The 13,170-nt window shown below is 39.2% G+C and overlaps 1 protein-coding gene across 3 annotated transcripts in view; it reads left to right on the plus strand.

The window, feature by feature from the left end:
* Window positions 1–13,170, plus strand: part of LOC130909330 (protein kinase C and casein kinase substrate in neurons protein 3-like) — a 30,332-nt gene that overhangs the window by 942 nt on the left and 16,220 nt on the right. For 2 of the 3 annotated variants that reach the window (XM_057825658.1, XM_057825656.1), the window contains exons 2-4: window positions 5,454–5,544; window positions 6,111–6,267; window positions 6,528–6,763. In XM_057825658.1, coding sequence (XP_057681641.1) covers window positions 5,488–5,544; window positions 6,111–6,267; window positions 6,528–6,763 — 450 coding nt within the window. In that variant the 5' untranslated portion in view covers window positions 5,454–5,487. Of the gene's footprint in view, window positions 1–5,453; window positions 5,545–6,110; window positions 6,268–6,527; window positions 6,764–13,170 lie in introns of those variants that run through there. The other variant, XM_057825659.1, reaches the window with a different exon arrangement.

Here is a 13,170-nt window from a genome sequence, read left to right on the forward strand (position 1 = left end):
GCCTGTGGTCAAATTTCATCCGGCCCCCAGCCTCTGTCATAAAATCAATAACGTCTGGCCCGCACACAGACTTAATAAATTGGTCAGCAGTACTGCTACCAGCATATGAAGTAGTTTACACACCAAATGCTGCTCCTCATTTACCCACTAAAAGGCAGCAGCACTCTAAGCAACATTACCCTTTGTGACCCTTTTCTCCCAAGTTTCTAAAATGGCGACAATCAGCAACAAAAAGAAAGTTGACTGGGACGGCCGACACTTCAAGGATAGGTGGAAATTGGACTATTTCTTCAAAAAAATTCTTCACAACTGTGTCTGCCTCATTTGCAAAGAGACAGTTGCTGTTTTTAAAGAGTTCAATGTGAGGCGATATTACCAAACAGGACACGCTGATATGTATGACAAGATTACAGGGACGATACATAGCGAGAAATTTAAGCAACTTGAAGCTAGTTCAATTTTACAGCATGAGTATTTCGCAAGAGCCCAAGAGCCGAAAGAGAACGCCACAAAAGGTAGTTGCGAGATTGTTGAAATTATTAATTTAAAAAAATAATAAAGCAAATTTGACACACATATGGCTTGCTAAAATTTGCTTAAATAGATTGTTCTACGTAAAGGATGTCAGCCAAGGTCGGCCCCCCACATTTTTACCATACCAAATCTGGCCCCCTTTGCAAAAAGTTTGGACACCCCTGGTTTAAAGTGTTGTTGCCGACCACGTTCAATCTCAATGAAATCGTACTGAATCCAGCATCAAATCTTGTGGGCGTGTCTAAAACCACGCCCTGCTCAAGTGTCAATCATATACAACCTTGTAAAGTCTTCAATGGCTGGTATGTTTTGCCTTTGTTAATCTGAAATATTCTAAAAATCACATCAAACAAAAAAGATTTGTTTGACCTTTTTTGACCCTTCATTGAGATGTGCGCACACCTGTGGTTGACCACAAGGCGTTCTAAAGTGTCCACGCCTAGGGACCATCCCAAGTAAAAACGCATTTTCAGGACAATATAATAAAATGCAATCAGTACTTCTACTCTTAACATGTGTTTTTGACACTTTTATGACAGTTATGAGTACTTTTGCGACCTTTTTCTTCCTCTGCTAGACAGGAAATGATCAGGAAGCTGTGGAAACTTTGCAAAATTAGTGTGAAAATGAGCTGGCAATGTCACAGATAGGTGCAGTCGTGTCTTGTCATGGCAAGGTGTGGTTACTAGTCACTTCGGCATTCTTGCATTTTTGCGATTCTCACCATCCCCGAGGATTTTTTGTGGTATATTCTTTCGTGGATACTCGCTTCTGTAATAATCAGAGCATAGGGAAAGATGACCTTTCACTGCTGTTTATTTTGGGGAAGAATGCAAGAGCAGCTGTTCTATTCCTGCCGCTTCAGTCACTTCCCCACCCTCCTTATGAATTTCAGTCTGCCACTGGGACAGCTATGCGTGTATCCGAGCGCAGTACGGTATAAATAACAGTTTATAGACCGCAAGATTATGACGTTATTTCGATGTTCTTTAATTGAAAATGGGACTTCTAACCACTTCGGCTTGAGATTATCAGCTCTCAAATAACAAATTTATAAGATCAGCGGTTCTCAAAGTATGGTACGAGTACCAGCAGTGGTCTGCGGGCTACCATGAGTGGTACGCAAAAGATTGAGTGAATTAAATGTTCAAACGTTTTTTTATTCCAGCACAGCGCGTTAATACAGTACAGTTTTTTGACGTCACATGAGTTAGTCCATCAAGGACCTTGGTTCTTCCAACTTTTACAGTGCGGTACGTGCTAGCGATGGACGCAGGAATACTTTAGCTGCCGCTGATGGCGATAGTCGTCAAATCTATTGCAACCGTCCCAGTCATTTTTACCAAAAAGTCTACAGGAAGTGACCCGAAATTAAGGCTGCAACTCACGATTATTTTCATAATCGATTGTTTGGGTGATTAATTAAACGTCTAACTTTTTTCATTTACCTTCACAATTTACCTTAGAGTTTTTTAGGCATGCTGTAAGTAACAATGAAGACAAAAAGGATGACTATTTCCTTAAAAAATATTTCATAACAGCTTCCTGACTTAACTGTAGTCTACAACTGTATCAATTATCAAATTAGTTGGCAACTAATTTATTAATCGATTTTGATCGATTAGTTGTTGCAGCCTTATTAAAGGGATCCATGGATAGAAATGCTTGTAATTCTTAAAAGATAACCTTAATATGAGTTTAGTTATTGAAACCCCTCTTGATGTTTTCATTTTTATACAATTTGTAAAATAAGTTTAACTAGTAGATCGCCATTGTTGTTGACGTCGCAGGGCGTTGATGTCACATGGTTACGCTGCCAGGCTTCCAGAGTAATACTCTAGCGACATAAACATATCATTTGTTCAACCCTTTCAATTTGAACCCGAGGGGAACATTAATGAACATGACAGCACTGTCGATATTTCACAAAACGAGCAGCAAAAGCAAAATGAACAGGAAAGACGAGACGAGAGTAGGAAAAAAAAACGGTGTTCTGCCAAAATGTGCTACACCGGCGAAACGTCCTAAAAGAGGCAAATTTGACACCCAAAGTACTACCCCGTGCTTTCAGCTTGTTTTGTTTAGATGCATACAGACAGAATATACTAAAGATGCCTGAAGAAAATACTTTAATGTACTAATATCAAATAAGGGTGGTTTAAATATGCTACGTGCCTAATCTGGTCAACAGATCAACAATCTGCTTAAAACTACAAGAAAACACAATGTTTAAAAGTATGAAAGGGAAACACATGCAAAAAGTATTTTAAAGCAATGATAAGGTAATAAAAGACTCCATAAAACACAAATAGGAAGTACTCGTCTCGCCGCATAGGAGAAATTTGAGTAACCCGGTAGTGTTCTTCTAGTTCAGGGGTCGGCAACCCAAACTGTTGAAAGAGCCATATTGAAGCAAAAAAACAAATATGTCTGGAGCCGCAAAAAACTGAAAGCCTCATAATGAAGGCAACACATGCTGTATGTATCTATCTTAGCTATATTAGCTTACCATTAAAATGACTAATTTGGCTACGTTCTTCATTTTTCGCACTGTAAGGCGCAACTGAAAGCCTTCAATTTTTCTCAAAAGCCGACAGTGGGCCTTATATGTATGTGCCTTATACATGGATTAATATTGTTTAATCATGGCATGACATTCCATTTAGCTCGGCTCCATTTTGTGGATACATAACGCAACACCAACTACTACTACTGTGCCTTATAATGCAGCGTGCCCTATAGATGAAAACTGTTTTGAAATAGGCCATTCATTGAAGGTGTGTCTTATACTCTGATGCGCCTTATAGTGTGGAAAATACAGTAAATTTTTATTTTCCCTGCAGTGCATCCTATAGAGAATGACGCACCATGTGACTACTCTGTTTTACGATGCCACCTAAAGTTTAACTTCATTACAATATTCATGAATTACAAAAATGTTTTTCCTACAAAAACCATAATAAAACTAAAAATATATTTTCCTCCTGCATCTTTTTCCATTTTCAAACATTTTTGAAAAAGCTCCAGGGAGCCACTAGGGCAGTGCTAAAGAGCGGCATGTGGCTCTAGAGCCGCAGGTTGCTGACCCCCCAGTCTTGTTACAATGACAATCTACGTCATCTCCATTGCACACATAGAACAAAACATGTACTAAATATTATAGATCTTTAATTTTCTAATGACATATTTTAATAAAACAGCTTATTAGAGCCTATAAGTTTTTAAGTCCCAGGTTCGCCGAAGCTAGTGTAGACAGTAAAATGTCTAAAAATTGGCAAAAAGTTTAGACCGTAAGGTGTCTGAAAACGGACAAAAATGTGAATGGTTGTTTTCCAAAATAAAAGCATATTTTTGTTCATGTCCTAACGTGACTTAACACAAATATAATGAAGAAATCTGATAATATTTACAACTGAGAATTTATAAGAAATAATTTCAAGAATTTAGACAAGTGTAAGGTGAAAAAGATCCAAAGCGATTAATTGGTTATCAAAATAGTTTTGATTAGTTGTCAATTAATCGATAATTGTTGCACCTCTACCCCAAATTAAAAGGAAGTGAAAGGAAGGAAGAGAAGTATGGGGCGCCGTTTGTAAAGCAGCACATGCTGAAAATTACGACAACATTTTCTCACATTTAGCGCCACACAGTGTTTAACACGTGGTGTGACATTTTTAGAGTCACTTTTTTTTTTTTTTTTTTTTTTTTGCACATTTACAACATTATTTAGCAACTTAAATATTTATTTTTAAATCAGAAGTTTTGGACCTGATTGTTTAAATCCAGAACTAAATATTTAATTTAATCTTTAAATTTATATACTATATCCAAAATACTAAATCTGGAAACGGTTGGCACTAAATATTTAGCTTAATATGCAAATTCACATGACCAGAGACCGGAAGTAACAAAATAAAAGCTGGTGGAGCAGCTCAGACTGTCTGTTTACGTGGCTTGAAAATAAACAAAACCTGCTCTTGGACTTGAGTCATTGTGATAATAACAATATATTGATAAAATACATATTTAGGAGAAACTATTTAAAGACTATTTTGTGTACTGCAGCTTTTATTTTGTTACTTCCGGTCTCCAGTCATGTGAATTTGTATATTAAGCTAAATATTTAGTTCCGACTATTTCCTGATTTAACATTTAGGATATAGGATATGAGTTTAATATTTGAATTAAATATTTAGTTCTGGATTTAAACAATCAGGTCCAAAATTTCTTATTTAAAAATAAATATGTAAGTTGCTAAATAATGTAAATTTGCACACACACAAAAAGTGACTCTAAAAATTTCACACCATTTTAAACACTGTGTGGCGCTAAAAGTGAGAAAATGTTGTCGTAATTTTGAGCATGTGCTGCTTTACAAACGGCGCCCCATGTATGAGTCCCAAAAAGAGTCCCAATATAAACTGAAAGTTACCTAAAATCTGCAGAAAGTGAACCAAAATGCTCAAATTTACCAGAAGTGATCTGGATTTACCCCAAAATCAGTTATCCGCTGCCTCTCCCAAAATAGATTGGACATCTAGGTAGTGGTACTTGGCGAGCCAATTAGATTCTCAGGTGTTTTCTTGCTGTAAAATGTTTGAGACTCACTGTCAAAATCACGCCCCCAAAAAAGACACACACCCAACTCGCAAATAAAACAATCACACTTCATCAAACCAGTTTAGTTCTTTGGAATCATATATTTTTAGGTTTTCAAGTAACATTTTCGTGAATCAAATATGTAACAAAACTAGTTATTCCCCTGTCCGAGAGGCTCCCCGCTCAGTTTTACTTTGTCTGTCTGTACCTGACACTCAACCGTCATAGTTGAGACGTTCAACCAGTTACGCGCAAATCACCGGTGTGGCTCTGCCAACAAAACCGGCGTTCCTTTGATTGAACTGTCTCTTGCACAACAGCAACATTTAGCTTCTCTGCGCGACAGCCACAGTCATGGCGAGCCTTCCTCAAGAACCTACCCAAGATGCCACCAAAACCAGCTTCTGGATGGTAAGTCTTATATTGTGACTGAAAGGTATTACAGTACTTCAAAGTAAAGTGTTTCTTGCAAAACCGAACCAAAAAAACAAACTTAGATTGATGGAAAAATACTTGCAGCTCCGGTTGCCAGAATTGTAGTTTAAAAACGGTAAAACTGTGAAAAGATTATGTCAAATTAACATCAAAATACTGTAAAAAGAAGTACATTTTAGCAGTTGTTGTACTGCAAACAACTGTAAAAAGTTTCCATGTGCACAGTCTGATGATGGTTTGATCCGTATTGTCACCATAGCAGTTGAGCGTCCTGACCACTGAGCCAATATTCTAGTCTAGTTTCAGCTGCTGGTATGTTCCTTTAAATTCTCAAGGACTTCAGTAGCTCGGTAGTAAGCACGCTCGACTTCCAAGATGACGGTGCAGGTTCGAATTTGAGTTGTTGTTGTTTTTTTTTTTTTTTTTTTAAATTTACAGTAATATTACCGCCACCACTGCTGCTGGTATTACTGCTGCTGGTATTTTACCTGTATATCTAGCACACCAGATATTTTCTGCTTATTGTTGTGTTTCCATCCTAGCCTGGTAATTACGTCCCGACGGTACGCAGAACCCAACAGTCGTACGGGGCTTGCAACGACATCGTAGCCTGCTTCGCGGAGAGAGCCAGGGTCGAAAAAGCGTACGCCCAGCAGCTCAGCCAATGGAGCAACAGATGGAAGGCCATTGTGGATACTCGTGAGTAACGTCAGGAACACTTTTAAGATTTCTTGATGGGTTTTAAGCTCGATAAGACCTGGCGTCCATATATGTAGACCTCACGTGAGTAAATTTAAGTACTCAGATAGCCACCCCATGACCCATTGTGTCATCCATATTTGTGGACGCCAGGTCTTAAATGAATCCATGTGTTTCCGAGTGGAAAGATGGAGATCAGGACTACTTTATTGCTTCCATGACTCACCTCGGTTGTTTGTCATGACCGTGTCCTTCCCCAGGGCCGCTCTACGGCTCCCTGATGACGGCCTGGCAGAGCTTCTTCACCTCCACCGAGCGCCTGGCCGCCCTGCACTCGTCCATCTCACAGTCTCTCGTGGCCGAGGAAGGGGTCCGAGTCAAGACCTGGCAGAGGGAGAGCTTCCCTAAAAAACTCTTCTGCGGCTTCCGGGAAAGCTACGACACCAACGCTAGTTTCTCACGAGCGCAGAAACCGTGGAACCAAAAGCTGAGTAAGGTCCGTAGCAAGAGAGTTTTGAGGGGGATGAATTATATTTCAGTGTGATTAAGTGTTTCAACCAATACCACAACACACCTTTACAGAGCTGCCAACTTTTAGAAAAACCCAGGAGTGAGATTTTGTTGGGGGTGACCAAAATTTTCCCCCTTGAGTAATTGGATGTGTGGCGTGTGTGCGTGAGAAAACAGGCAATTGCGTGTGCCTCACGCTCAAAGCGTGAGAGTTGGCAAATAGGCTAATGTAGTCCATCGTTAGCATTTATGCTAACAATGGACTACAGTTGTGGTCAAAAGTTTACATACACTTGTGAAGAACATAATGTCATGGCTCTCTTGAGTTTCCAGTTATTTCTACAACTCTGATTTTTCTCTGATAGAGTGATTGGAACAGATACTTCTTTGTCACATAAAACATTCATGAAGTTTGGTTCTTTTATGATTTTATTATGGGTGAACAGTAAAAAGTGATCAAATCTGCTGGGTCAAAAATATACATACAGCAGCACTAATATTTGGTAACATGTCCCTTGGCCATTTTCACTTCAATTAGGCGCTTTTGGTAGCCATCCACAAGCTTCTGGCAAGCTTCTGGTTGAATCTTTGACCACTCCTCTTGACAGAATTGGTGCAGTTCAGTTAATTTTGATGGCTTTCTGACATGGACTTGTTTCTTCAGCATTGTCCACAAGTTCTCAATGGGGTTTAAGTCAGGACTTTGGGAAGGCCATTCAAAAACCTTAATTCTAGCCTGATTTAGCCATTCCATTACCACTTTTGATGTGTGTTTGGGGTCATTGTCCTGTTGGAACACCCAACTGCGCCCAAGACCCAATCTTCGGGCTGATGACGTTAGGTTATCTTGAAGAATTTGAAGGTAATCCTCCTTCTTCATTATCCCATTTACTCTCTGTAAAGCACCAGTTCCATTGGTAGCAAAACAGCCCCACAGCATAATACTACCACCACTGTGCTTGACGGTAGGTATGGTGTACTTGGGGTTAAAGGCCTCACCTTTTCTCCTCCAAACATATTGCTGGGCATTGTGGCCAAACAGCTCGATTTTTGTTTCGTCTGACCACAGAACCTTCCTCCAGAAGGTCATATCTTTGTCCATGTGATCAGCAGCAAACTTCAGTCGAGCCTTAAGGTGCCGCTTTTGGAGCAAGGGCTTCCTTCTTGCACGGCAGCCTCCCAGTCCATGGAGATGCAAAACACGCTTGACTGTGGACACTGACACCTGTGTTCCAGCAGCTTCCAATTCTTGGCAGATCTGCTTTTTGGTGATTCTCGGTTGAATCTTCACCCTCCTGACCAATTTTCTCTCAGCAGCAGGTGATAGCTTGCATTTTCTTCCTGATCGTGGCAGTGACAAAACAGTGCCATGCACTTTATACTCACAAACAATTGTTTGCACTGTTGTTCTTGGGACCTGCAGCTGCTTTGAAATGGCTCCAAGTGACGTTTCTGACTTGTTCAAGTCAGTGATTCGCTTTTTCAGATCCATGTATGTATATTTTTGACCTAGCAGATTTGATCACTTTTTCTGTTAATCCATAATAAAGTCATAAAAGAACCAAACTTCATGAATGTTTTGTGTGACAAAGAAGTATCTGTTCCAATCACTCTATCGGAGAAAAATCAGAGTTGTAGAAATAACTGGAAACTCAACAGAGCCATGACATTATGTTCTTCACAAGTGTATGTAAACTTTTGACCACAACTGTACGTTAGCCTATTTGGTTGACCAACGTTACTAACCGTTATGTATGGTGACGTTTAAGATAGAATCCCGTTTAGGATACTCGCACAAAAGGCGCTCAGAAAGCGCTCAGTAGGCGCAGGAGGCAGCCAAGTGTGAACATGGCCTAATACTAAATAAGCAGTGCTATATGAGCTGATGTTTTGAGCATGCTTGCAGTAGGCAATACTACGAGGCTAACAAGGTGATCTCCTGTGCTTGTTATGGGAACTGAGTTTACATTTACAACACAAAATCAAGTTCACACGCACAAACACAAACATTTCTTTCAAGATTTAAAGTAAAAGAGTGGGTACTTAATTGACGATATATGTCACTAATTATAACATACCTAATCTCTGTCTGTAATCTTCTGATTGGATATGACTTTCTTCAGAGATTCTTTCTCCATTTGAGTTTCTCCCGCGATTGTCTTCTTGAAGGTCTTCTTCTGTCGCAACTAGGATGTTTATGCAGCGAATAGGGTTGTGGTGGCGAGTAGAGAGTTTGAAAAAGAAACGAATGAATCTCGGCCCAAAATCAGATTGTTTTTTTTTTTTGCGTGAGAAATTGGATGTGTGGCGTGTGTGCGTGAGAAAACAGGCAATTGCGTGTGTCTCACGCTCAAAGCATGAGAGTTGGCAGCTCTGCCTTTACTGGAATGTAGTAAAATTCAACACAAGGTAGTTCAACGTGCTTAACGTCACATTGAAATCAGCAAGAAATAATTTAAACGCAAACCATCAAGAAATAGAAATAAAAACCTGGACTGGGCATTGGTTACCAATTTAAATCGTGATTAATCACCTGACATTATTTGTGAGTAATCTCAGACTGTATAATAATTAGGGCTGTCAAACGATTAAAATTTTTAATCGAGTTAATTACAGCTTAAAAATTAATTAATCGTAATTAATCGCAATTAATCGCAATTCAAACCATCTACAAAATATGCCATATTTTTTTCTGTAAATTATATATATATTCTGTAAAATAAATTGTTGAAATGGAAAGATAAGACACAAGATGGATATATACATTCAACATACGGTACATAAGGACTGTAGTGGGCATTTCACTCTACTGTCATTTAAATCTGTCTATGCTGTCCTCACTCCGAAGCGTCTACTTTTTCCAAAGCTAGACAGCTCGTGAACGACGCCTTAATAATCAGACTTCCTTTTTCATCTGATTTATTAATAAAATGGCCTCAAACCATTGTCCTCCTTAGACCGTCGTAAAACTACAACAAAAAGTACACAAGCATTGCATTAGCAACAACGTTAGCTTAGCACGCTATACAGGTTCACTAAACATAAACAAAAAGCGTCTCATACAAAAAATATAACATTTGCTTACTAACATAATATGTACATTCTTTACAACAACCATACTTACGGATAAATCTTGTCCAAGGATCATATAAGCACATTACAACGTAGGCGTCAGCCCGAGACGTCGTGCAGCCATATTGAACTGGCAAGAAAACAATAAACCATGTCGCAAAGCAACCACAAGAGTTCGCTGTTGGACAGCACAAAAAGCCTTGCTGTAAAACTTACCAAAAGGCAGAATACTGTCTGAGCGGGACATGTGCGTTAATTGCGTCAAATATTTTAACGTGATTAATTTAAAAAATTAATTACCGCCCGTTAACGCGATAATTTTGACAGCCCTAATAATAATGTATTCAAAAGTACTAATTATTAGCTCATAATTTAAGCCCCTTTCACAAACATATCCTGGTAAATTCCCGTGTAAAGTGACACGGGATTTAGTCGCGTCATTGCTTTCACGCATGTAGAGATATCGCGGAATGACGCAGGTTGGACACTTTCACAGACTTTACCCGTGTTGTGCACTCGCGCTCAATGTGCGGGGAGGGCTACTGGCGCGATTTTATAACACGGACATTACGTCATTTTTGGTGGGCATTGGCTGTCACAATGTTGGTCAAATTGTGTTTTGTTACAGACCCGTTTGTGGGAGCATTTCCGACGTCGTTACTGCAGCCAATTCATGCTCATCCAGATTGCATTTAAAGAGTATTAAAACACCTGGGGAAATGCTAATATTCCAACATTTATCCATAAACGCATGCCTTTTGGATTCATATCATGCCACTTTGTGTAATTACACACATCGCAACACCAAGAAAATGATAGAAATTTGGATCGATAGTCAAGCTAAAACGACCGGCGCCCGAGATCCCGGAAATCTAGCATACTGTGTGCGTGACGTCACAACAAGGAAACATCCAGTGCTTAGTACTGAATGGTGGCGATGATGGCAGACAATTTTGTTTGTAGTTGCAGCGACGAATCCGTTCTTCTAATGGTGACGAGGAGAGTTATGAACCTTTCTTTGGTGTTTTGGGTTATCAATTTGAACCCAAACAAAAGCAAATGTAGCCTAATGAAACGATCATTGAGGGGAGCAATCACACTGATGAAACACCAGCAACAGATCGTGTGGGAAACACCGAATGGTTTGTTTTGCATTTCTTTTTGTGAAGCTGATACACCGTGACCGCAAAATAAAGTAATGTATAGAATAATTATCATTTATTGTGCTATCATAGGTTTTCGCTCTGCCAACAGACACAAATATGAATGGGATTAAAGGATTTGTTGTATATATTTTACGAGCGATAATTTATACATGTGTCCAGTCCTATATCCAATGCGTGATATATTTTTTTTATTATAAAAGAGTACTCACTCTGGCCATTTCGAGCTTGGCTGCTCCCCTCCTTTGCTTTGCCTGGGGCGGTGGGGTAGTCTCATCAGTGCCAGTCATCGTCCTCTTTCTGTTAGGTTTTGTGTTTGTTTTCTCCTAGTGTGACTTGTCCCTGTGATTGCCCATTGATTTCACCTGATGTGCCTTCTCCTAGACTATCCTCCTGTGCTCACCTGTTCCTTGTTGTCTCGTTACCCCTTGTCTGCTTGTGTGTATATAAGCTCCCATTTTCTGTTCACTCCTTGTTGCGTCATTGTCAATGTCAGCGTCTACGTCCGTGTCAAAGCCAAGATCTTCCAAGCCCTCGTGTTCCGTGTAAGTTTTTGAAAAGCAGTCTTTTGTTAGTGATACTTTTGTTTGCCTCAGTGTTAAGACTTTTTGGATTCCCCGGTCGTTTTGTTGATACTTTGTTTTTTGTTGGCATTGACAATGACGCAACAAGGGGTGACAAGAAACTGGGTCTTTATATACACACGCAGACAAGGGGTAACGAGACGAGGAACAGCTGGGTAACACAGGTGGATGCAGATGGCAGGATACACTGGGAGAACACACACAGGTGAAATCAATGGGTAATCACAGAGACAAGTCACACTAGGAAAAACCCAACACAAAACCTAACACTTTCTTGATATCTCGGGACATTTAGGTGGCTGCGCGTGTATGGTGGGCACCGCAACTGCTTTCAGCAGCAATTTCTTAGCAAAACGTGATTTCATTTGTCCATAGTTCAAATAGCTTTCAGGTGTAAAATGCGCATCACATAAAACCGTGCCGGAGGCCGGGTCTGCAAAATTAGCCCTCTTTGCACGGACGAACTTTACTCATTGTCTGCGTAGTCCAGCTCTTTTTCTCGCGTTCGGGAAATCATTGGTACTACATTGCGACAAATGGCTAATTGTACACCACATAGGACGACAGGTTTGAACCATTTTAGCGATATTTTGATAAAACACAAACTCAACTCTCTCGTCGATAAACAACGATGGCACCTGCCTCGACCTTTTGTTTCCTGGCTGTGACGTCACAGCCCCATTCGGCTGTTTCCGGGCTACATTCAGAAATGTTCGTAATTTTCGATCAATTTTCGATAATTGGTCATGAATGTGATTTATTTTTTCAATGACTTTATCAATATTTGTTATCTTGCCACATAACTGTTCTATTTACATCTCACAGCCCCTTAGTATTATAATTCTCTTTAAACCCAGGCAATCCAAGAAAAGGGTGTTGAGCATAAGCAGATTTTAAGGGGGGACCAGGGGGGACAGACCCCCCCCCCCCCCCAGTGGCCGAAAAGTGTCATTTCATGTACGGTAATTCACTTTCCTATATATATGAAAATTGTAAAGCAATAAACCTGCAACAAAAATGAATGAAATGAACAAAAAAATATATTTTTATAATGGGTCAAAATTATTTTTTGAACAGAACATCTGACTAGCACCTTAGACGGTCATTTGTTTTGCATATAATTTTCATTTTAAAAAATAAATAAATATTAGAGGAGGGCAATTTTATTTTTGAAATGATTTTTTTCTTTGATTGAAAATATTTAGAATAATAAGTATAACTTTTTGAGGGGATTGAATGATTGAGACACAAATGTCCTACCCTTAATATGGCCCAAACACAAAAAGGATTGTTGCAATCAAAGAAAACTTTTTCAATGAAAAATTAAGTGTTCAAATGCAAATTTTTCAATCTCAAATATTTTTTCGCATTCAAAAACTTTTTCTATGATTGAAATTTTTCTTTTTTTGATCGAAGTGATTTTTTAAAAACATATATTTTTTTTAAGCAACTTATTTTTTGATTGAATAATAAAGACAAAAATCTCCTTGCCAAAATGTAGCCCAAACACAAATCAACATTACTTCAATCAAAAAAGTTCCATTCTTCACATTTTTTCCTCCGAGTTTTTGGTT

This window comes from Corythoichthys intestinalis, chromosome 21, assembly GCF_030265065.1.
Source record: "Corythoichthys intestinalis isolate RoL2023-P3 chromosome 21, ASM3026506v1, whole genome shotgun sequence".
Taxonomy (NCBI): Eukaryota; Metazoa; Chordata; class Actinopteri; order Syngnathiformes; family Syngnathidae; genus Corythoichthys; species Corythoichthys intestinalis.